This window comes from Ursus maritimus, unplaced genomic scaffold, assembly GCF_017311325.1.
Source record: "Ursus maritimus isolate PB19 unplaced genomic scaffold, ASM1731132v1 scaffold_14, whole genome shotgun sequence".
In the NCBI taxonomy this organism is placed as follows: domain Eukaryota; kingdom Metazoa; phylum Chordata; class Mammalia; order Carnivora; family Ursidae; genus Ursus; species Ursus maritimus.
This window is the reverse complement of record NW_024423786.1, coordinates 42,629,542-42,655,180: the sequence shown is the minus strand read 5'-3', so window position 1 is coordinate 42,655,180 and position 25,639 is coordinate 42,629,542. Positions and strand designations below refer to the sequence as shown.

Sequence of the window (25,639 nt, the reverse complement as noted above, 5' to 3'; positions counted from 1 at the left end):
GAGCCTTTGTTGGCGTTTCCCACTCACTTGCCACAGTGGGTTTGAGCGGCTCTGATTGCGGGTGCCTGGCCTTTGGCTTCAGATGGAATATTCCATCAGACTCTTCAAACCCATTAAAGTGAATAATGTGTCCAACAGAAGGGTGACTCTGAGGCAAGTGGCTCCAAGCACTGGGGGAGGCAGGCCTGTTCTCCTCCTGCCACCTGGTAAGTGGGACGAAGGGGAGAACACATCTGGAGACCGGGATGGGGGACAAGTCCAGTTTGGGACATTTGGAATCATAGCTGCCTGTGGACCTGAGGCAGGATGGCCGTGGGCGATACTCATGAGCACGTGGGAGAGTCCTTGGGCCAGACGGAAAGATGAAAGAAAACCCCAGCTGCACAGTGGGAAAGAAATAAGAGATAATATATATATTTATAAATATATTTAATAAAAATATAATATATTTACATATATTAAAATATATATTATAAATATATATATTTTATCTCTCTAAGTATAAATAATATCCCCATCGTTTATATATTTATAGATAAGTGTATAAAAGTAATAAGTATATATAAAAGTATATATAAAAATAAGTATATGTAAGTATATAAAAGTAATATCATCCCTATCTTTTATATATATATATAATTATATATATGTAAATAATATGATTCCTATCTCTAAAAATTGGATATAAATTTACCAAATTTAAGTGGTTATGGCTGTCTGGTAGAATTACAAGTGAGTTTTGCTTTCTTCTGAATCTTTTTCTCTCTGTACCCAATTATTTATAGTGAATATGTGTTACTTCATGTATCAGAGGGAAGAATTTTTTAATAAAAGAAAGCAAGACCTATTTCTTTAACGGAAAATGGCCTGTTTTGGTATGCATGGGTGATGAGGTGGTACTGGTAAATACCTCTGAGTATTCGCCGTTATCCCAAGGTGGTGTGTGTGAACACAAGCTCAGGTTGTCCGTATGATTACAAACAAGGTTGTACCTTGGTGCCACAGTACGTGTTTCAAGCCGTGGTTCCGGGTCACAGCACTTAAGGCAGGTGGACAGAAGCTGCCAGCTGTGGCTGTTGTCCCTTTGCGGAAATGAACGCCTTCCTGGCCAACCCTGGCTGAAGGTGATGGCTGCTGGTGTGACCCAGCTAGGCTGCTCACTCTTGCTGGGCCGCCGTTGCTTCGGCTGTGAAATTAAAGGGGGTTAGGGCTGGAGGATGGATCTCAAAAGCCTTTTTGAGCTCTAAGATTTTAGGCTTCCCTATTCTTCAGAGAATAGGAACATCTTACAGAGAGTGGTTCAAAGTGGCTGTTGTGCTCTTGAAAGGTGGCTAGTGCGACGGAGGGACCGATGAATTTTTAATCTGAATTAATTTAAGTTTAAATTTATATAACCACATGTGGCCATGGCTACCATATTGGACAGCACAGTTCCTCCATTTGAAGATAGTAATACGAGGTGAGCATTTTAAATGCCTATACATTTTCACATATATGTATTTTTGAAATTTAAAAAATTTTATAATTTTAGAAAAACAGTTTGGTTTCATTATAGACAATACAGACAAAAAGAAGAAAGTAAAGAGTAGTCGTAAAGAAGAGTCTACTCAGAGATAACGGCTCTGGGCACCTTGGTGTATAACCTTCTAAATGCTCTCCTCTGCATGTGTCATCGTAGCCAGCTTGCTTTCAGAAGCATAGCCTGGAATCACCCAGAAAGGGCTACAACATGTTAGTAGGAGAGAATACCTGTTGTGGCCCGAAAGACAATACGGATAGCGGTATGAGCAGTCCGCCATGACTGGTGTTTCTTTTCTGGATGCTAGGTCATCAACCCTATGGGATGGGATGCCTTTGGACTGCCTGCTGAAAATGCAGCGATTGAGAGGAATCTACATCCAGAAAGTTGGACGCAAAGGTATGTATTTACAGGCGTTTTCAAATACTTCTGTACAGAAACCTTAAAAAAAGGTTTTAATCCGTGCATGAGAAATGGATAGCGAAGCAAACACAACATCGCAGTCAGCCAGGCGATGAACAGGATTGTATATATTGGCGTTTGTCTTGTAGCGTGTTGTATTCTTAACTGGGAAGTCCCAAAGAAGGTTCTGGGTATTCATTCGTGTGTTCATTTTGATGGTTTGTTCTTACAAAGTGATTCTTCCCTTGAGTATTTGCATTTGGGAGGAAAAAGGAGGAGAGAGTTGCATTTGTTAAATTTCTATAATGCTTCTCATCTGCTTGACCACAGTGTGAGCTGTATCCGAATTCTACATTGTAATTTTCTCTGAGAATTCTGTTAGTTTTTGCCTTCACCATTCCAGAGCAAGGGGAACTTAGACGTTCAATATAGAAATATATGGCCAGTATATTTTGGGGATAGCTTTCTCCAAGGGGGACACATTCCCAAGTCCACCTGTGCCTCAGGCTTCCATGTACATGGCCAGCAGTGCCCATACCTCATACCAGAACCCAGCGGAATGTTCTGGGCTCTCTGTCAGCCTTTTTCACAAAGATCTGGGGCCTTTCCCCACTCTGCACCGCAAGAAATCTAGAAGGGCAGTTCCAGGGCCTGTCCCCATTGTCTTTGACCTCCCTTTGCTTTATCTTGCCCGAGGCTACTTTGTAAAAACATCCACTGTACCATCCACTTCTCTTTTTTTCTCCTAACCCCTAGTTCCCACTTTTTCATTTATGGTTAATTCTAGATTAAATGAGAGTAATGAAAAAAGGAAGAAAAGATAGTCGAATAAAGTAGATCAAATATGGCACAGAATTGATGTAACCAGATCAAGGGTTGACAAATTAGGGCCTGTGGGCCAGATACGGCCGTGCCTGATTTTGTAAATAAAGTTTTATTGGAACACAGACATATCCATTTGTTTACATATTGTCTATGGCTGCCTTCATGATACAGGGGCAGAGTTGAGTTGTTGTGATAGACCTTTGGCTCACAAAGCTGAAAACATTTACCACCCGGCCCTTTACAGAAGAAGTTTGCCAACCCCCGCCCCCCCGAGAAAATAGCAGTTAAGAAGATGGTCCCTGAGTCAGGCACCTCGGTGTGAATTCTGCTTTTCTTTCTTGCTTGCTAATCACCTTGAGAAAGTTACTTAATGTCTCTGTGCTTCAGTTTATTTGTCTGTACAAGAGGGATAGTCATCGTTCCTACCTCATCTGAATGGGTAAAGATTAAGCGCCATCTTCATTGGCCGCTGTAACAAAAATGCCATAGTCTGGGTGTCTTATAAACAATAGATATTTCTTTCCCATAGTTCTAGGGGCTGGGAAGTCCAAGACCAAGGCACCTGCAGATTTGGTTTCTGGAGAGGATCCCCCCTTCCTGGTTCACAGGTGGCCATCTTCTCTCTGTGTTCCCACATGGCAGAAGGGGCAAAGAAGATCTCTGGCGTCTCTTTCATAAAGGCACTGCTCCCATTCAAGAGGCCTTCCCCCTCATGACCTCCATCACCTTGGAGATCAGGTTTCAACATACAAACTCTGAGGGGACACAAACATTGTCCATAGCAAGCACTTTTCTGCAAAATGTCTAGCACAAAGCCTGTCCTAAAATAAGGTATTGTTGGCTAAGCGGAGATCACCTTGGGGGGAGAAAAAAATGACGTATCACCTTATTTCATATTATATTAAAGTTGATTCATTTGCTTTTCTCCCCATCCCAGTTATTGGACAGTTTTAGATTTTAGGTTTTGACTGATAAGCACGAAAGCAGGTTTCTTTTGGATTTCCACAATTTGCCCATTAGGGTTTTTCCCTTCAGTCGAACTTAAACTTACAAATGCTTGGCTTAAATTAGTGCAGGATACAGACGTTTGGGTGGGCCGGGAGTGCACATACCAAAGGGATTGCCTGTGATGGCCAGAGGAAGGGCCAGTCCCCAGGGCCAAAGACCATTGTGGTTTCTAGTAGATTCTCTATGAATCTGGAGAATAGGTGTCTTCTAATTCTAATAGCGCTGATATTTTCATTGATTCTCGGTAATTAATATTTTTTTGCCAGGGCAAAGCAACATTGGAAGCCCTCTTGAATAATCTAGACTTCTGCAGTTTCCCTTCACAGTCTCAGAGTGTGGTTTGTCTGTGGCTTTCCCCCCTCCGAAAACCAAACTCTCTTCCCTCTGTTTCACAGTAACATTGAGCACATGAGGAGGCAGCTGGATCGACTGGGCCTGTGTTTCAGCTGGGACAGGGTAAGCCAGCCCTTTCTCCTGGAAGCGTTTCGTTTTTACGAGGGTCCCGGCTGCACACTTTATGTTTCTCCTCTCTGGGTTGGGAGAAGGGAAGGGAGGGAGGGAGGGATTAGCACTCCGCAAATGAAAAAGTACTCCCGGAGGACAGTCTGCCTGCAAACGAGTAATTTTCTGTGGGATTAAGCTAGGAGAGTTAACTTCTTATTTAACTCCACAGCCGACTAGAATTTATGTGTGTCAGTAGCTTTGCACACGGATTTCTCCTCCTCTCTGCACTATTCTAAAAAGACCATCGGAGTCTATATAAACGTAATTAACTATCAGCCCATCTGGTTTTTTGGGGTGGTTAGGTGTTAAGTTGACTGACCTTTTATTTACCTTTGTTCTAAGTTCAACACTGAGTCTCCTAACAGCCCATAATGCTTGTGTCACAAATAGCATTTTGGTGTAAAATGCTTTTGATCTGTGTATTAAACCAGTGGAGAGTTCCAGGTGTGGGAGGACTTCATGAAGACCACCTGGGTGTTAGGAACCCCCTCAGGAAACTGGGAACTGAGCCCTTCAGTGCTCTGGCCAAAGGCCCACCCCCTTAGACATTAATGGTCTGTTTGGTAAGAGGGATTCCTGCCTGTCTCTTCACAGGGGACCCTCCAATGTCACAACCCCTCTTAGCATCCATATGCTCCACAACATGATGAAGGTTTTCATTGCTGAATCTGTCAAGGTCAAGGTCACACTCTCTTCCTCATGAGAAGCACCTGGAACAAACCCAAATACGATCTTTTCCTGCTTCTTCGGGAATTTCTTTTTTTTTTAAGAATTTTTTTTTTTTTTTAATTTGACAGACAGAGACAGAGCGCATAAGCGGGGGAAATTGCAGAGGCGAGAGGGAGAGGGAGAAGCAGACTTCCCGCCAAGCAGGGAGCCCGATGTGGGGCTCGATCCCAGGACCATGATCCCAGGATCATGACCCGAGCTGAAGGCAGACGCTTAACCATCTGAGCCACCCAGGCTCCCCTCCTTCAGCAATTTCTTAAATAATTGAGATTTGATGAGTACAGTGAAAAAAAAGCAAACACATTTGAACAGTCCTTTTTTTTTTTTTTTTAGCTTTAAATAAGGTCACGAGCTGAATCAAGTTCTCGTTATACCACTGATGCCGTTTTTGCCATTGACTTGACTTGTAAGGGCACCAGTGTTGCATTTGGTGGAGGTGTGACAAAGTCTCGGTGGCCCGGTCCCATTGTCCTGAGGGGCCAGCGGGGGGTGGGGTGGGGATCGCTAACAAAACGCAGTCTGGTGCAGAGACAACTGCCCGGGGCTCTCCAGAGATGAGATTCTAGATTCCTTGAGGGCAGAGATGGACTTGTTAACCCTCTAGGTCTGCACAGGGACATCAGCCATGAAATGGTTCAAAATATTAGCGGATTATTTTCCCCATTATTGTAGAAGATTAGAAAATACAGAAACATCTAAAGAAGAACAGGAGTCAGCCTGGCTAATTTAGCATCCTGGTATGGTTCCTTGTGTCTTTTCTTCTGGAATTATAAACATCTATGTAATTTACTTTTGCAAAGTTGAATTCATAATGCGTATTTTTATCTTGCTTTTTTTTTTTACCTACTGTTCGTGAACATTTTCCCATTTTATTAAATATTCTTTGAAAAAATGACTTTTTAGAGCGGTATAGTTTTCCATCTAATGACTATATTATAACTTACGTAACTTATCCCTTATTATCATACACTTAGATAAATTTTAATGTTTCTCTGTTATAAATACGGGTTCTCATCCCTTCTGTGCAAATCCGAAGTCCAGAAAGCTCTAAAAACTGAATAATTTTTTTAACTTATTCGACTGCAAAATCTAACCTGAACTGATATTTATCTCACTTAGAATGAATATTTGTATATTTTCCTGTAGAAGTAGTAATATAACTGATTACTAGGTACTCTCCCAGACCTTGTTGGGTAAATACGCTATTATTTTTTGATATCCAAAAAGTTCTTAATTCTGAGGCACATTTGACTGCAAACATTTCAGATAAGGGATTTTGAACCTGTTGTGCAATGTTGTCGATAAATAACACCCCCACTGCTGTCACTGTCTAATGGTTACTGAGCACTTACCATGGGCCAGGCACCCATACTTATCTCTTTGGGTCCCTAGTAAGCTCTAAGATGACGATGCTTTTATTGTTATCATTTTATTGCTGGTCCCAGCAAGGCTTGGCTAATTCAGTGACCAGTTTGCTGTGTTCATCCCCCACTCTTGGAGCAGAAGTCTTTTTTTTTTTTTTTTTTTTTTAAGATTTTATTTATTTATTCAACAGAGATAGAGACAGCCAGTGAGAGAGGGAACACAAGCAGGGGGAGTGGGAGAGGAAGAAGCAGGCTCCCAGCAGAGGAGCCTGATGTGGGGCTCGATCCCAGAACGCCGGGATCACGCCCTGAGCCGAAGGCAGACGCTTAACCGCTGTGCCACCCACGCGCCCCATGGAGCAGAAGTCTTGATATATCATTTTTTATTATTTCATTAATGTGAACTCTCAAGCCATGAACAAGTTTAAGGCTGAGATAGGTACTTAAAGGAAACTTAAAGGTATAATTTGGCTTGTGGTATTTGAAGGTTTGAAGACCATACAAATTTATACTCTTAAATTATTACAGAGAAGTTTTTGTTTGTATTTCATTGTTCATGATAGGGAGGTTTTTTTCCCCCATGTGTTTAATGGATGTTTGAATTTGGGTGTGTGTGTGTGTGTTTGTGTGTGTGTGTATGATCTAATCATGTCTTTTGCCCACACAGTTAAGGAGTGTTTGTTCTTTTCTTTTTTCTTTTTTTTTAGATTTTATTTGAGCGATAGAGAAAGAGCAAGTGAGCGAGCGAGCATAAGTGGGGGGAGGGGCAGAGGGAGAGGGAAAGAAAGAATCTCAAGCAGACTCTGTGCTGAGCCCAGAGCCCGACATGGGGCTTGATCTCGTGACCCTGAGATCGTGACCTGAACCGAAACCAAGAGTCAGATGCTTACCCGATGAGCCACCCAGGTGCCCCTGATAGGAGTTTCTAGGCCTAATTTATTCTTTATATTATACATTTTCTGATCATGTATTATTTCTTAAACATTATGTTTGATATTTGCTGCTAGTTTTAAAATCACATCCATAACAATTATTCAAATCAAATCAATTATCCTTGGCTAATTTTAGTGCTGGTCTGTAGACCTTTTTAGAGCACGTCTGCCCATTTAAAAACTCTGGATTTGCGAACATTTTATTTTGACTCTTGCTTTTTCTGGCATCATATGTTGTCTTCATAACAGAAATGACTATCCTTTTCTTTCATGTGTGAACAGCAGTTTACTGGGGTATGGAATTCTTTTTTCTTTTGGATTTCTGTAGTGGACCCCGATGCTTGACCTACTATCTTTTTTTTTTTTTTTTAATAATTATAGACTTACAGGAAGTTGCCAAGTAGTGCAGAGAGATCCTAAGTACCCTTCACCCAGCTTCCCCCCATGAGAATATTGGATAGAACTACAATATAATATAATATCAAAACCAGGAAATTGACACTGGCATGAAACTACTAACGAGTGTTAGGAACTTCATTCAGATTTCGCCAGTTTAACACGCAGTCACTGGGGTGTGTACAGTAGTTATCGTTCTGTGCGGCTTAATCCCGTGTGGAATTTATGTAACTACCAGCCTCTGACCTGCCGGCCTTTAAGTCTGAGACCAGCCCAGACAGTCCGTTCGGTCCCTTCGTACATGCAGTAATCTTTATACCCCCATTTGATGCTTGTTGGGTTCTTTCCGTCTCTGCCGCTGCCATTCCAAGTTTGCATCAGAGCGTATCCCAGTTTAGTCCTTCCACTTGAATTTTGGGTGCTGAGTGACCCCTTTCAGTCTGCAGTTGTGGGTCCTTCCCCGTGGCAGTCCATCCCTCCAGCTCCCCAGAACCCCAGCTGTCGGTGCGTGTGCTCCGCTCACCGTCCTCCTTTGCTTATCTGTCTCCCTCATGACCTTGGTCCTTTTGTTCTTCTCTGCCTTTTGGGAGAACTTCTATTTGCTTTCCACATCACTGGTCCAGTTTCTATTGAATCAGCGCCTCTTTGTGTGGTTTCCAATGCAGATACTCATATTGCTATTGTATTTTTAGATTTCGTCGTATTTTTTCTTATCTCATTCAGTTCCCAGTTTCTTTCTCAAGCCTCTTCTTTCTTTTTTTCTTCTTTCACCATCTTATCTCATCTTCACAGACCGTGTGTGTTCAGAAACTTTGAGGCTATAAGGAGATGGTCTTGAAAAATTATTTTTGCTTCCTGTGCGGTGTCTTTTTTACAAGTANGAATGCCGTGTTGTCCTTGTTTGTTTCAGAATCTCTTCATAGACACCTTGTGGATTTTCTCCTGTATTTGCTGAGTGACGTGGACTAATATATCAAGTTAGAGATCCAGCAGCCTGAGGGGAGGGGAAGGGAAGCTCCTTCGTAGTCTCTGCGTCATTGATTCCTTTCTGGGTTTGGGGAATCCACTGCTCCTGGTGCGTCTTTCCCTTCGGTCTGATCTTTACCCAGGGATGAGTTGTGGCATCACAGATACCCCTGACCCTGACTGTTTGAAGTACTGCTGAGCCACCAAAGCCAGAGGGGTCCACTTTGTGGACTTTCTATTTGCCCCCGTGGCCTGCTGTCCCCTCAGGACTTTGCCCCTTCAAGTAAGAGGTGGCAGAACTCTGCTTCTCAAGAACCCAGTCTATTCTTAAAGATTGGTGGGGGCGCTGTTTGGCTTATGGTATTTTTCTTCAATTGGGTTCCATCTGCCAAAATTCTTTGACGTTTCTCGCGCATCGGGGGCACCTTCTGTTGTTTCCCGTACTGATGTAGTCCCCATGTCCCCCGTCTTTATATTCATTGGTCATTTTTTTTTTAAGATTTTATTTATTTATTTGACAGAGATAGAGACAGCCAGCGAGAGAGGGAACACAAGTAGGGGGAGTGGGAGAGGAAGAAGCAGGCTTATAGTGGAGGAGCCTGATGTGGGGCTCGATCCCATAATGCCGGGATCACGCCCTGAGCCGAAGGCAGACACTTAACCACTGTGCCACCCAGGCGCCCCCATTGGTCATTTTTTTAAAAAAGATTTCATTTATTTATTTGAGAGAGAGAGTGAGTGAGAGAGAGAGAAGGAGCAGGGGGAGGCGGAGCAGAGAGCCTGATGCGGGGCTCAATCCCAGGATCCTGAGATCATGACCTGAGCCGAAGGCAGTTGCTTAACCGACTGAGCCACCCAGGCGCCCCACACCATTGCTTTTTGATTAAACGTTACAATCTGTTCAGTCATATGGAGCAGCAAAGTCTGGAAGTAGGGCAATAGTTTATTTAATTGACGAGGCAAACCTGTGCCCTTTGCAAGTGACGTTCCCAAAGTCTTATAAAAGCTGGATAATTTAGCAGATGGATAACTGACAATTAACAGAATATTTTAAAGATAAGATAGCTCAGAAATGCTGTCTTCCTCCCCCAGATGGAGAAAGCCAACTTTAAAACCCGGGTCGGGTCTCGCTGTTCCTGCCTTTCCCAGAGTGGGACTCCCGGTAGAATGCCCAGCTCTCATGTTCTCATCATTCTTACATAAGAGGCTTAATTCTTGGGATTAAAAAAAAAAAAAAGAAAGTATACATTTCTGGAGTCCAGGCGTGTCTGGTGAGCCAGAATGAGAATCAAACGTTGCCACTAGCGTCGCGCCGGGTTTCACTTTTTCAGATGTTATTCCCGAAACAGCTGGTATCATCTCGAGAAGAAGGAAAGTCAGAAGTGGAAAGCCGCATTCGGACGGCTGAACATCTACTAAGGGAAGAAGAAAGGAGATGAATTCCAGACGGTGCAGTGAGAGACAGGGACGTGCTTGTCTGTGGAGCACTTAGTCTGTGGAAGACTTGGCAGGCTTCCTGCAGCGAAGATGTGGGCTGCCTTCTACTCTCATGGGCTCAGGTGATGGCCTCGGTGGTCACCGACTGGTCCTAGGGGACGGCCCCGTGAGTTTTTGTGACAAATGGCAGAGTTAGCTTTTAAGTTGTTTGGTGTGGCCCATTGAGGCGGGCGTGTCTCTGACTTGGCGCTCTGCCTCCTCGCTAGTGCCCTGGGGCCTGAGCTGGTTCTAGAGAGAGCCGGCCTTGGCTGTGCATCTAGACTGAAGTCGACTCTAGGGCCCGATTCTTATCTGGAATCATCTGGATAATTGTGGGAGCAGTCCCTAGGAGTTGCGGTCAAACTCAGACAAGGCTAAGAAGGAAAAAAAAAGTTCAAACCAGATGGGATTCAAAGGAACGCCTGCGGCATCAGCCAGAGGAGGGCTCTGTATTTGTTGATGGCGCTTGCTGAGCAATCCCCAGACACACTCATACCAGACAAAACGGAAACATATTCCAGGTCGTGGCATAAACGGTGTTTGGATTAATTTTCCCTGCTCTCTTGTACTGGAGCAATCAAGAGCTGACTCTCGCTTGAGTTTCTCTTTCTTTCTTTTTAAAGATTTTATTTATTTGACAGAGAGAGACACAGCGAGAGAGGGAACACAAGCAGGGGGAGTAGGAGAGGGAGAAGCAGGCTTCCTGCTGAGCAGGGAGCCCAATGCGGGGCTCAATCCCAGGACCCTGGGATCATGACCTGAGCTGAAGGCAGACGCTTAACAGACTGAGCCACCCAGGTGCCCCTCGCTTGAGTTTCTTGATCCTGGAGATCTTAGGAGTTTCTGTTTACACTCATTTTCACTGGAATTTTAATCCCTTTGTCTCATTTCCTTCTTGTCTTCTGTGCTTGTTGGTGCCCAGTAATAAAGACTGACAGCTTTGCCCATCAGTCCCAGTGGGGTCAGGCAGACTCCGGAATTACTGCCCCTAAGACAGTCATCCATTGAAACGAACACAAACGTGCTTCCCCAGCTTCTCGAAGGCAGGCTTCCCGGGCTGAGAAAGGCTTGGGGTGTGGCTACCATGGAGCCGATACAGGAGGCACGTCGCGACTACGCTCTATCACAGTTTTTACCAGGCTAGGCTTTGGGTGCCTTTGAGCTTTTCCAGGTTTTATCCGGCAGTGCTGCACAGCCTACATGAAGTAGGGGGGCGGCTGGGGTGCCCATGGCATCTCCACCACGTGCACGTCTCTCCCTCTCTCTTCCCTTTTATTGTCCTCTTTCCATTCCTTATTCGCTCTCACCCCTTTCCTTGACTCACCTGCTTTCCTTTCCAGCTCTCCCCCCTCTTTTCTTTCTCTCCTCTCCCTCTCTGTGTTTTTGGTTGTTCTTTTTATGTTGGAAAAAGTCCAGTTTACACTAAAAAAAATGAGGCTGGTATAGAGAACCTCCAAGCACTTGTCGTCCAGCTTCAACAGTTGCTGTTTTGTGACCAGTCTGACTTCATGCATACCTTTTGCCCCGAATTACTTTGCAACACGCAGGAGGTCAGATAACTTTATCTGTCAAGGATTCAGTATGTGTCGCTAGGAGATGAAGGCTCGCTCTTTCCCCCTTCCTTCCCTCCTTTCCCCCTTCACTCCCGTCGTCACAGCAGAAGCAGTGAAGGACGGTCCCCTAACATCACGAGCACCAGTCCTCTTGTAGATTGCGCTGGTTGTGTTGTAAATATCTCTCCTGCCGCCAGCATTTGTCAGCCTGCACCCCCGCTGGTCTTTCTTTGGCCCTTTCTTCCCCTCCCTGTGTTGTTATCACCCTCTTTTTGTGCAAAACACACAAGCTCTTTGGACCATACTTGCATGAGCTTACTTCCAAAGGCAGCATGATTTGTGTGATTGCAAAGTGAAAATTATGTTTGTTTCAAGGCCCTTAACCTTGGCATTTTGTTTGCAAAGAGAACTGGATATCTAATAGGAAGGATTAAACTCCAGGAAATAAGGAGGGCTCAGAGAGAGTAGAAAGATATATTTTTAACGGTTTTTATTTTAGAAGAATTTTAAAGAAGAGCTTAAAACAAAACGAACTGGGGGGCAAGCAAGGGCCTGAACACATGGTTGGGAAGATTCCCGTGGTGAGAGCTGGGAGCCGTGGTTGCCTTGACAACGTGTAACAGGCACTCAAAGTGACTCTCCAAGTCTTCTTTTACGTCCTTACAGAGGTGAAGTAGTTTGTCTGGCAGAGGCAGAAAATTAACCTTTTTCTGGAGGTTTTCCTCTCCCCCAGGAGGGAAAAGGGGATATCTTTGTTGTAGGTGACGTGACTTGGCAGCTCGTCCTTCATTGCTTACCTGCTCACAGGGAGGTTGGTGCTGGTGCACAAGGGCTAGCGTTCGGAGCTGGGGTCGTCTGCAGGTTGGGAACCACGTGTCGTCATGAATGCAGAGCACAGGTGCCTCTGACCTCGTGCAGTGCTGTGCCGGTCCAACAGTCACATGTCCATGTTCATGGCTTCAACCAGCGTAGCATTCTTGGACTCTTCAGCCCTAACTGAAGAAGGAAGTCTCCCGGGCCCCTCTGTGGATTTGGCTATTCAAGCAAGATAGTTGTGTTTTTTTTGTTTTTTAAGATTTTATTTATTTATTTGGCAAAGAGAGAGACAGCGAGAGAGGGAACACAAGCAGGGGGAGTGGGAGAGGGAGGAAGCCGGCTTCTCACTGAAGAGGGAACCCAATGCAGGGCTCGATCCTGGGACCCTGGGATCATGACCCGAGCCAAAGGCAGACGCTTAACGACTGAGCCACCCAGGTGCCCCAGCAAGATAGTTTTATCCAAAGTCCTCCCCCACTGGTGGTTATGAGCCCCGGCAGGCCATCCTTGTTCAGGATGCACTCTGGCTGATGGCAGTGGAATTACCCACTCCTCCCAGAGGCCTGGGTTTTGGTGATGGGTCTTACCTTTCACACGTGGTGGGCATCATCTGTTGCCCCTCTGAGCCTCAGCTTCTCTCCGAGGGAATGTTTGTTATGGTTATTGAAGAGAGAACTCTTAGATCACTCTTTCAATGTCTTAGAAAATAAGAGTACAAAACCCTTCTCTCCACTGCTCCATCAGGCCTCCAGGTCCGTCTTGCATATTAGCCCGGTACAACCTTTGATAGCATGGGTTCCTGTAGTTGTGTGGGGACAATGGACTTCAGGCGTGCTGGGAAGCAATATCTAGGAGATCTTGCAGATGAAGCTGTTACTCCATGAAAATAACGAGGATTATTTATATGTGTACTTACACCAGCGGTTCTTAACTTCCTTTGTAAGCATCAGAATCACCAAGAGACCTTGTTAAAGCACAGGTTTCTGGGCCCCACTCCCAGAGTTTCTTATGCAGTAGGACTGTGATTTTGTTTTTCTATTCAGAGAAAAGGATCTTAGGAATGCTCGCGCTCCCAGACCTTATTAGGTAGGAATCAAAAGACAAGCCTACCCTCAATTATTTCTGGCATAAGGTAGAGCATAACGGAATAATAAAAGCCAATTCTGAAAAAGCTGGCAGTGTTTTTGTGAATACAAGAATTATTTTTTTAACTTCTTTTTTTTCTTAAAGATTTTATTTAGTTAGAGCACAAGCAGGTCGAGGGGCAGAGGGAGAAGCAGACTCTCCAATGAGCAGGGGACCCCCCCCCCGACCCATGCAGAGTTCAGTCTCAGAACTCTGAAATCATGACCTGAGCCAAAGGCAGACACTTAACCGACTGAGCCACCCCGGCGCCCCATTTTTATAACTTCTTAAATTGTGAGGTATTACACATATATAGGCTAAAGTGTAAAACATGTTTGTATAGCGACTGCCTAGGTTACAAAATAAAACTTCACCAACACCTAAAATCCCTCTCTGTGTGGCCTTTTCCGTTCACAACTTTGTCTCTCCCCACTACAAGTAACCACTGTTTTGACATCTGGTGATCACCACTGCCTTGTTTGCAATATAGTTTACCACCGACAGATGTTTTTTAAACAGTTACATAAATGGACTCACATAGTATGTGTTTTTTTTTTTTTAACAGTAATCTCTATACCCAACATGGGGCTTGAACTCATGACCCCAAGATCAAGAGTCCATGCTCTTCTGACGGAGCCAGCCAGGAGCCCCTAGTTTGTGTTCTTTTGTGTCTAGCTTCTTTAAGTTGACATTTTTTTTCTCCAACGATTTATAAAATGTCTTTGAACATTCATTTGCCTTCACCTGGATTCAACAATCGTTGAATATTGCTTGCCATATTTGCTTCATAACTTGTAGACACGGTGGTGCTTTGCTTCTAAGTACTTCGGTTATTCCTGTCTGAAGACTTAAGAGGTCCTCCTACATAACCACAATACCATTTGACAACTTAAAAAAAAAACAAAACCAGTAATTCCATGATATTATCTTATATGCAATCCATATGTGAATTTCCTGGTTGTTGCAAGGATGTCTTTCATAGTTACTTTTATCCTAGACACGTCCCCCGTATTAGTTTTCTATTGCTACCATAAAAATTACCACAAGCTTAGCATCTTAAAACAACACAAACTTATTATCTCACAGTTTTAGTAAGCCAGAAATTTGGGTGGGCTTCACAGGGTCCTCTGCTTGGGATCTTACAAGGCCAGCATCACGGTGTCAGCAGAGCTGCCTTCCTTGCTGGACGTTGAGAAGGAATCTGCTTCCTACTGCATTTGGGGTGTTGCCCGAGTTCAGTTCCTTGGTGGTTGTAGGATCAGGTCTTTGCTGTCAATCAGCCGGGGACCAGTGTTTGCTGCTTTGAGGCTCCCTGCACTCCTCCTGTGCCCTCCACGTGGCTTCTCCAGCAGCAGTGGTTGGGTCCCTCTCATGCTTCCAATCCCTCTGAAGTCCCCCTTTTGCTGTGTCCCTCTGACTCCGGCCAAAGAAAGGTCTCTGCCCTTACCAGCCTGTGTGATTGATTACATTGGGCTCCCCTGCATAATGTAGGGTAATCTCCCTGTTTTAACTACATCTGCAAAATTCTTCTAGCTACTAAACCAACATGTTCACATGTTCAAGGGATTAGGGAATGGATATTCTGCTGACCGCATCCTGATACCTTAGGATACCCACAGAGTTAAGTCTCAGTAGATTTTAAAAGACAGGTATCATACAAGGTATTTTCTCTGACCGCAGTGGGCTGAAGGGGAAATTAAACAACACATTCTTAAACAACCAGTGACTCAAAGAAATCACAGGGACATTAGAAAATACTTTGAGACAAATGAACAAGGAAACACAACATACCAGTACTTCTGGGGTGCAGCAAAAGCAACAGTAAGGAGAACATGTATAACCATACGTGCTGACATCAAAACACAAGGAAGATGTCATGTCAACAGCCTAACTTTACAACTTAAGGAACTAGAAAAGGGAGAACAAACTAAATCCAAAGCTAGCACAAAGAAGGAAATAATAAAGATTAGAGCAGAGATCAGTGAGCTAGAGACTAGAAAGACAGCAGAGAAAACCAACAAAACCAACAGTTGGGCCTTCAAAAAGATCAGCAAAATGGGCAAACCTTTAGCTAGAATTGCTAAGAAAGAAAAAGACTCCGATTACTAAAATAGGATAAATGTGGATGAAATGGATAAATTCCTAGAAACAAAACCTGCCAAAACGGAATCACAAAGAAATAGGAAATCTGAATAGACCTATGACTCTGAAGGAGATTGAAGCAGTCATCAAGAATCTTCCAACACAGAAAAGCCCTGGGGTGCCTGGGTGGCTCAGTGGGTTGAGCGTCCGCCTTGGGCTCTGGTCATGATCTCAGGGTCCTGGGATTGAGTCTGGCATCAGGCTTCCAGCTCAATGGGGAGCCTGCTTCTCCCTCTGCTTGCCGCTCCCCCTGCTTGTCCTCTCTTTCTCTCTCTCTCAAATAAATAAATAAGTAAATAGATAGATAATCTTAAAAAAAAAGGAGAGAGAGAGAGAGAGAAGCCTTGGACTGGATGGCTTCACTGCTGAATTCTGCTAGTGTGAGGTGCAGTAACAGCCCAACCACAGGAGCTTCTGTCCTGATGGAACTGGAATGGGCCACTCTTCTGGCCCATTTATCATCCCAGAAGCTCATCAAATCCCGTGGTTCAAGAGTTTTTATGGAGCTTAATTTCCAGTTCTTCCTACCCCTGACTCTTCCTTTCCAGAGGTTGGCAGGTGTGGCTGACAGTCCTAGTCCTCTATCTAGGGGCCCCACCCTAAGTCACCTCAGGTATACTCAAAAGGGGTCCTTTTGAATGACCAAAAACAAAAACAAAACAAAACAACCTCCTTACCAGGAAATTCTTAAGGATTTTTGGAGCCTTGTGCCAATAATGGGACAGAAATGTTATACAAATATATTTCTTATTATATCACAGATTTCAATTCTTGAGGTTTGTTTCACAGCCCAGAATATGATCTGTCTTGGCATCTGTTTTGAGAATAATGTGGATTTGGCTGTTTTGGGGTAGAGTGTTCTGTAAATGTCAATTAGGTTCTGTTGGGTGATGTTGAATTCTAACTCCTGTCTAGTTCTGTCATTCATTCTGAGGGAGGTATTGAAGTCTTCAGCTGTCATTGTGGATTTTTCCATTCTCCTCTCAGTTGCTTCACATATTTTGCAGTTCTGCTGTTCGGTGTATACACACATTTAGCAACATTTAGGATTGCTCTGTCTTCTTGGTGATTTATCCTTTTATCATTATGTGATGTTCCTCTCTGTCATTGGTAATTTCCTTTGCTCTGAATTCTACTTCATGACATTTTACTTCGAAGTTCATGAAATATAAATGAAATATACTGATAATATAGCCACTTTTCTTAGTCTGCTTTGTCTTAATAAAGCCTTTCTTCCTTTCTTTTAATTAATTTTTACATGGCATATCTTTTTTAATCCTTTTACTTTCAACCTACTTATATCATTATATTTGAAGGGAATTTTTTTTTAAAACAGAATATAGTTGGTTCATTTTTTAAAATCAGTTCTGCCAAACTCTGTCTTTTAATTGGTATATTTACACCATTTACATTTAATGTAATTATTGATATGTTGTGGCTGAATTTTGACATTTTAATTTATTTTCTGGTTTCTTTTATTTTTTGTTTCTCTGTTTTCTTTTTCTGCCTTTCTTTGAATTACTTGAGTGTTTTTTAGAGTTCCATTTAGATTTATCTATACTTTTTTGTTTGTTTGGTTATCTTTAGCTTCTGTAGTTGTTGTTTGGGTATTACATTACATATATAACGTATCACAGTCCATTGGTATAGTCATTTTACCAGTTTGAATGAAATGTAGAAACCTTACTTTACATTCCTTTACTCTTCTCCATTTGTAATATATTCAGAAAACTCAACAGAAAGAAAGTCTACTGTATTTACCCATATTTTTGCTTATTTGTTGTTTTTTTTTTCAATCCTGATGTTTCAAGATTCCCTTTTTTGGGGCACCTGGGTGGCTCCGTCTGTTGGGCATCTGACTCTTGATCCCCAGCTCAGGTCTTGATCTCAGGGTCATAAGTTCAAGCCCCACATTGGGCTCCACAGTGGGCATGGAGCCTACTTAAAAAAAAAAAAAGGATTCCCTTTTTATCATTTTCTTTCTAAATAAAGAACTTCGTTTAGCCATCCTTTAAGGGTAGTTTTGCTCATGACAAATTCTCTTGATTTTTCTTAATCTGAGAGTGTCTTGATTTCCCCTTCATTCTTGAAGGATAATTTCACTGGATATCTAATTTGGGGTTGACAGTTCTTTAAGTACTTGAAAAATGTGACATTTCTTTTTGGCCTCCATGGTTTCAGATGAGAAATCTGAATTTTCTCTTTAGCTAAACATTGTTTCTGTCTGTTTGCTTTCAAGGTTTTCTTCTTCATCTTTAGTACTTAGACATTTGATTATGATTTGTTTTGGAGTGGATTTCTTTGGATTTATCTTGTTTGTAGTTTCAGTTTCTTGAATATGGAAGTTTATGTTTTTCCAAATTTGAGAAAATTTTGACCAATATTTCCTAAAATACTTTTTCAGTTCCATTCTCTTTCTTCTCTATTTATGAAACTCCAGTGACTTGAATGTTAGATCTTTTGTTATCATCCCACATGTCCCTGAGGCTCTGTTTTTTTTTTTTTTTTTTTTTGAGGCTCTTCATTTTTCTCCAGTCTGTTTTCTCTCTTTTGTTCAGATTGGATAAATTCTATTGTACTATCTTCAAGTTCACTGATTCTTTCCTCTGTCCCCCTCCATTCTGCTGGTGAGCCTATCCTTTGAACTTCTTATTACAGTTATTTTATATTCTAGTTCTAAAATTTCCATTTGGTTCTTCTTACAACTTCTCTTTCTTTGTAGAGACTTTCTGTTTTTTCATTTGTTTCAAGTATGTTTATAATTTCCCATTGAAGCTTTCTTATAATGGCTGCTTTAAAATCCTTGTCAGATAATTTTGGCAGTCTAGTCATTATGGTGACAGTCTGGTCATTATGGTGTTGGCCTATGTCAGTTGTCTTTTCTGACTCAGTTTGAAATCTTCCTGGTTCTTGGTATGATTAATGATTTTTTATTGAAATATGGACATTTGGAGAATTCTTTTAAGACTCTGGATCTTATTTAAACCCTATATATTGGGCGCCTGGGTGGCTCGGGCATTAAGTGTCTGCCTTTGGCCCAGGGCGTGATCCCGGGGTCCTGCGATCGAACCCCACATCGGGCTCCCTGCTTTGCTGGGAGCCTGCTTCTTCCTCTCCCACTCCCCCTGCTTGTGTTCCCTCTCTCTCTGGCTGTCTCTCTCTCTTACAAATAAATAAATAAATAAAATCTTAAAAAAAAAAAACCTTTATATATTAGCAGCGATTCCCTGGTATTGCTCCAGTGGGTAAAAGGGGGCACTGCCTCTGTATTTCTATGTAGATGTAGAAGTCTGGGATCTCCGGGTGGCCATCACTGACATCCTGGGGATGGAGGACTTCCTTGTTACAGCTGGGCAGAGGTAGGAGCAGAGATTCCCCACTAGGCCCGTGCTGATATTGCCCTGATTGGGAAAGGGGACATTGTTACTGTCCCCATGTGGATGCCACTGACACTGTGGAGGGGTGGCCCTGTTAACCACAGAGCAGGGACAGACTTCCTGACTCCTCCGACACTATCCCATCAGGGAGAGGGAGGGGCATTTCATTACTGCTGGTTGGGGTGGAAGTCCAGATACCCTCTGTGGCCTCCACTGTCACCACCAAAGAGGAATGTTCATTAATGCCCAGTGAGGGTATAAGTCCTGGCTTTCCACTGACTTCCTCTGACACCACCCTGGTGCGCAGTTTGGGTTGCCTTGCTGTAGCCTCCCAAGGTTGTAAGTGTAGGCTAGCCACTAAGCCTTTGCTGGTGGGGGTGGGCTGCCATTTTTTCTGTGATACTGGCCAGAGTAGAGGGGTTGTCTAAATTTTCTTTCTTGCTAGGCTGTCCCTTCCCTGGTAGTCTGGCCCAAGAGAGCAGGCTTTTCTTTTTTTCTTTCTTTCTTTTAATTTTTAATTTTTAAAAAGATTTTTGTCTGTACTCCTTGACATTTCTGGGTTACTGACTTAGGTGCCAATCCTGGGACTTACAGGGCATCAGGAAAATCCATGGAACTCACCACTGTGTCATTCCTCAGGTGCTAAGGTCTTCAATCGCTCGGCCTTCTCTTTTTCATTTTTCAGAGTCTTAGGTTTGTTTTATGTATGGAATGATCAGGGTTTTTAGTTGTACCTCATGGAAAGAATAGGGAAAAGTACATCTGTGCCATCATCCCAGAAGAAGATGGCATGCATAGTTTTAAAAATCCCCCCACCTCCTGTGAGATTCTGATCTGTGCTTCCTAGCCCCTCGCCCTTCCCTTAAAAATCATTGGACTAAAAGATACTCAAAATAATTTTCTATACTTTTTTCTAAGTTTAGCGTTTTATTTCTCGGTCTGTGTCACATGTGACAGGTTTCAGGCTGTGACAGGTTTCTACTACTCATTGCTCATGGAGCTTGCAGGCAGCAGAACAGCTCATTTTGCACACTGCTGTCACTGTTTTGCATCCACGGAATTGATGAATTGATATTTCCTCTTCCTCTGGATCCATTCCCGTGTCTAACAAATAGCCTTCATGCTATTCAGGAGGCCAGGAGAACTCATGTCTCAGAATACCTTTCAGATGACTCCCGCGAATCCTGAAATTTTCAAAAACGTTGCAGATAAACTTAATGTTCTTTTGTTCCAGAAAAATGGAACAATTGCAGGAGAGCTGGTTTGGCTCGGAGAGTTGAAATCCTGGCATCTGCCCAAGTAGACGGGTAACAAATTGCAGTTCAAACCCATTAGTCTCATCTGTCGTTTAATGGAAGGTTTTCTGTTCCCAACTGTCTGGTTGGAAAAGCTGTCTGTATTGTTGGACGGCCGTGATGAAATCCTTGTCAGCTGGCGAAGAACAATTACCAAGAAATTAAGCAAATTGTTGCTTCTCGTCTGATTATTGATAGTTGTCAGAGTCTTGTGTCGTTCGTAGCAGGAGACAGCTTTCCAGTTCCCATAAAAATGACGGTGCCCCAGAAAAGAAGGGTCAAGAAAATAGCAAGAAGAGGAGCTCACCGATCAAGCTGATTTCAGTGCAGAAAAACAGTGTGAGCTGCCTTGAAAACGGCAAAGACCACGATTTCCCATCCATTAATACTCATTCTCTAAATTGGCCTCAAGAGCGCATAGAACATGAGCCTTTCAAATTACGTGAGAGTTGAGCCGTCGCCTTAGATTTGAAAAGCAGGACCTTCAAGAATAAAATGCGTGCTGTAGAAAAGCACAGTGCCTAGCATTTGTCATTTTCAATTTTCATGAAATGCTCACTTTCAGTCTAAAGTTAGACCCGAGATGAAAGAACATAATTACATAAAAATGAGCTCTTAGACAAATGTTAGGTTCATGATTAATTAATTGCCCTGATATTAACACCTGTTCCCTCAACTCTGCACAAAGGAGGAGCACAGGGAAGGGAAAGCAGGCCAGAGGCGGAAACCTGGCAAAGGTGGAATTCAGCAGATGGTTGAAGGAAGGGGGACGCAAGGGAGTGGCCAGAGAGGCCGAGCAGTCCTGGGCGGTGGGAGTCTTTGGGAATAATAACCTGGCGAGGAGGAAGTGGTGGCCATGCGGTGTAGGATGGGGAGCCCTAGCCAGGCCTAGACTTGACCCCTGGCCTTTCCCTGTTGAAGGGAAAGGTGCACACGAGGTGAAATGCAGCAGAACCGGGTGGCAGGGACAGGTGTGGGGCCCGGCTGCCCCGGGAGTTAGGGTGGATGGTCGGAATACCTCTCTTTCCCCCTCAGTCAAATGTGAATGAGTAGGACAGGGGTGGGGATGATTATTCACAGAAACTTCAGAGAAAGGAGGACAGACCATGAGATGACGCCCTATAGGTGGCCTTAATCTTCTTAGTGATGGAGGGGACGTCCTCTCTGTGCCACCAGCCCAGTGCTGATACGTAGCTGGTACCCAGTCAGTGTCTGTGGAACGAGTCAGTGAGTGAGTGAACGAACAAACAGAAGCTTGACTTGGGTGGAAAATCCATCCTTTCTGCTCTCTCGTACCATCATTTTCTATCGCTCTAGCCAATTAGTGAGTCCCTTAGAACAAGGACTGGGTAGTAGACCCTCAGTGAATGTTTTCTCATTGGTGGATCAAATGGGGAAAAAACAGAATTCAGAACCAGCCTTATACCGGGGAGCTGAGAAACTGATCTCAATGGATTTGGGGGGGGGGCGGGGAATTAGCCTTTGTTTCTGGTAATTAGAACATTGATCAAACAATGATCATTTGTTTTGGTGTAGAAGTTGCTAATGGAGGTCAACCTGGTTCTTTTTTTGCCTTTGGACGTTTGGAGGTTCTGTGTACAGATGTCTTAGAGTTCTTAGTGTGGTATGAATTGGGGCAGTATTTCTCTTGTGAACCCATATTTGGCAAAATTTAGTACGAAGAAGCTAGATTGTGGTTCTAAGAAAAAACATACCACTTTTTAAGAAAGCCTGTTGTGTGTGTGTGTCTGTGTTTTAGTAAGATTTTATTTATTTGTTTGAGAGACAGAGTAAGCGAGTGCGAGAGCATGAGCAGGGGGAGGGCAAAGGGAGAGGGAGAAGCAGACCCCTGCTGAGCAAGGAGCCCCATGCTATGTGGGGCTTGATCCCAGGAGCCTGGCATCATGACCTGAGCCAAAGGCAGATGCCCACCTGGCTGAGCCACCCAGGCGCCCCGAAAGCCTGTTGTGTTTAAAAAAATAGGAAGGGCTCTGTCTCACGGCTTTCTTTCTTTTTTTTTTTTTTTTAAATATGGTGACATTTGACTCCCTGGAGTTTGGTATATTTGTTGCTGTAATGAAGATTTATTGGGTACCTGCTGTGCGCCCATACTGAGGCAGACGGTGTTGGAAAGACAAGCTGACCCTCTTCAGATAACCTGAATCCTCACCACAGTTGCCAGATGAGGAAAGGGAGGCCCAGGGCCGTGCGCCATTTGTCCAGGGTCCCCAGCGAGTCCATAGCAGACCCGTGGACAGAGTCCAGTGCTCAGACCCTGGTCTTCAGCCTGCCAACCCCATGCTCCTGCCATCCATGGCCTTCCACTGCTCTCAGGAGCTGACAGCCTGTCTGGGAACGTGAACAAAACTTGGGGACTTAAATCATAGGGGAAAAAGTCTGTCTTAGGTCCTAAGAGGAGGGACATGTACATGGCATTCCGGACTGAGTCAGTGGGAGCGTGGAGCATTGGGCGTCATTCCCCCGTGGCCTGGGCAGTAGACCAGTTGTCTGCCACGCTGTGGGGGAGTCTGGGGTACCCTTGGGGCTCCACCTCCTCGTCTTCATGCTGAACGTTTGCCAAGTGTATTACCTACATTTTCTCATCAGTCCTTGCACCCATCCCAGGATTCGGTCCCATTAGTGACCCCTTTTTATAAATGTAGTGGTTATCTCTTGCTGCATGATAAACTGTCCCCAAACTTCACAGAGGCAGCCTTTGTTACTTCACGGTTTCTGTGCGGTAGGAATCCAGGCCTGGCTCAGCTGGGTGCCCCGGCACAGGGTCCCTCGTAAGGCTGTCGCCAAGGCGGCAGTGTCGTCAAGAGCCGTCACACTGTAGGCTGATTCCAAGTAATAGGCGGTCACTATGAAATCAGGGAAGGTTGGAAAAACCGTTTATAATTTTAGGAAAATCACCCATGCTCAATGTCATCTTGAGGCAACCCAGTGTGTATGTACCTGTTGCCTTTTTTTTTTCCTGATACTCTTTTTATTTTTTCATTATATAATTGAAACCATAAAATATAGTCAGTTTTGTATCAAATATGTCATTAAACATTATACTGTGTTGACATAAGTAAAGTGTATAGTATTTGAGCCATTTCATTCGTTCTAGCTTTAGTGCACATTATACTCAAACAGAAAGACACCTGTGCAAACCTTCATCACTCAAGTGTAAGTGTACGTGGTGTGTGTTTGGTTCACGCAGCTCTCCGTCTTGGAAACACCCGGCATGCACGTCTTATAAAAGTCGAGGTGACTTGGAGAGGAGGAAATCACTTGCAGAGGTGCAGATCCCGAGTCACTCGGACCCACGTTTGGATCCTAATTGTGCCTCCTCCTAACCACGCGACCTTCAACAAGTTTCTCCGAGGCTCAGTTCTCTGATCTGTAAAATGATCATCTGTTCATTCAGCAGCCACTTACTAAACATCCATTGTACCAGGTCGTGTTCTAGGCACTCGGAATTTACCAGTGGGAGGCACAAAGACAAAACCCTTTCTTTCACGGAGGAACCTTGAAACCAGTGCGCTAGGAATGGGGAGGCGGGTGGGGGGGGAGACAGAGGTAGACAAAACACATAATAAATAAGTAAATAGCAAAGTACATTAGAAGGTCATGAGTGCTATGGAAAGAAAAAAAGGCTGAACAGGGTAAGGGCAGGCAGGAGGATGGGGGGATGCAGTTTTAAACAGGGAGTTCAAGCCCATATTTGATAACTAGAGTAGCTGACTCCCGGGATCATAATAAGAACTAAACGAGATGCTTCTAAACAGCCAAAACCGAGTCCAGCACTTGGTCAGTGCCTGGGAAATGCTCGTTACCATTATGGCTGCTGCTGTTGTTTTTGCTAAAAGCATATTCACCCCAGTATTTCTTTCTGGAGGCTGCTCCGGCTCCTTCCTTCTGCTTGATTTACCCAGACCTCCTGGGAGCGCGTGTTTGAGTCAGTCCAGGCGCAGCCAGGCAGGCCAGGGTGTACTTCTCAAGGTGCCATTTCACTCCCTGGTGTCCCTCCGAGTCGAGAGACCTGGATTCCAGGGTCCCTTCTGCCCCGCCCTCCCCGCCCCCCCACCCCGTTGAGCTGGGCAGCCTTGGGCGCCGCCCCCTCCCCCAACCCCGGCCAAGTGCAGGTTCCTCGTGTGTAAAGCAGCGTGCACAGTACCTGCCTCCACAGAGCTGCCGTGGGGAGTGGGATGAGAGGAGGAGGGAAGAGCAGTGTGGGAGCACAGAGCCGTGTACAGACGTGTCCCATCACCTGCTAAGGGAGACCCCCGGCCAGGGCTGTGCTGCTCCACCTGCCTCCACTCTCTCTGCCCCCCTCCTGCCCAAGGTCCTCTTTAGGGGCATCCGTCTGAGGATTTTGACATCTTCCTCCTCATCCTCTTCCCCTGAAGCCTCAGGGGAGGGCCAGGCCACCCTCGTGGGTTTTCCGCAGCCTCCCCTCCAAAAAGCATTTCTCCTCTGGGCAGAGAAACGAGCTGTCAGAAAGTCTGGATTGTTTTAAGCAGCCGACCCACAAGCTTAGGGAGTTACCCAATCAGGTTGCTGTGTGTGTTGTTAGAGAGGTGGGTTTTCAAGTGGTTATTTGTTATTATTTCCTGAGTGTGTTTGTCTTGGGAAGACAGCGAGGGCGAGGACTCACTGTGAGAAGGGAGCGAGTCTGTGCTGGGCAGGACGGGAATCCAGGCAGCCTGGTGGAGAAAGCCCTCTCAGCACAGGGCGCCGGGGACCTGGTTAGAAATCGCATATCGGGGGCGCCTGGGTGGCTCAGTCGTTAAGCATCTGCCTTCGGCTCAGGGCATGATTCCAGGGTCCTGGGATCAAGCCCCACATCAGGCTTCTCTGCTAGGAGCCTGCTTCTTCCTCTCTCACTCCCCCTGCTTGTGTTCCCTCTCTCAGTGGGTGCCTCTCTCTCTCTCTGTCAGATAAATTAATAAAATCTTAAAAAAAAATCGCATATCGACTCAGTTGTGCTCTCGCTCCTGTCAAAGCCCGACTGAGCTCTGTGAAGACACAAGGGCAGGACCGGATCCTGCGCTGATGCAGTATTTGGGAGGGAGATGTATTTGGGGGGAAGCTCTTGGCAGTGGTTCTCAACCCTGGCTGCTCGTGACATTTCTGGGGGTGGGGTGAGACCCAGGCACCAGGAACTTCCGCAGCTCCGTTCCAAGGTGCCACCAAGTTTGAGAGCCAGTGCTAAGTTGAGA

The 25,639-nt window shown here is 44.5% G+C and overlaps 1 protein-coding gene across 1 annotated transcript in view; it reads left to right on the top strand.

Moving 5' to 3' along the window:
- Positions 1-25,639, top strand: part of LARS2 (leucyl-tRNA synthetase 2, mitochondrial) — a 144,732-nt gene that overhangs the window by 22,052 nt on the left and 97,041 nt on the right. Inside the window, exons 4-5 of the mRNA XM_008703901.2 lie at positions 1,827-1,918; positions 4,150-4,210. Coding sequence (XP_008702123.1) covers positions 1,827-1,918; positions 4,150-4,210 — 153 coding nt within the window. The remainder of the gene's footprint in view (positions 1-1,826; positions 1,919-4,149; positions 4,211-25,639) is intronic.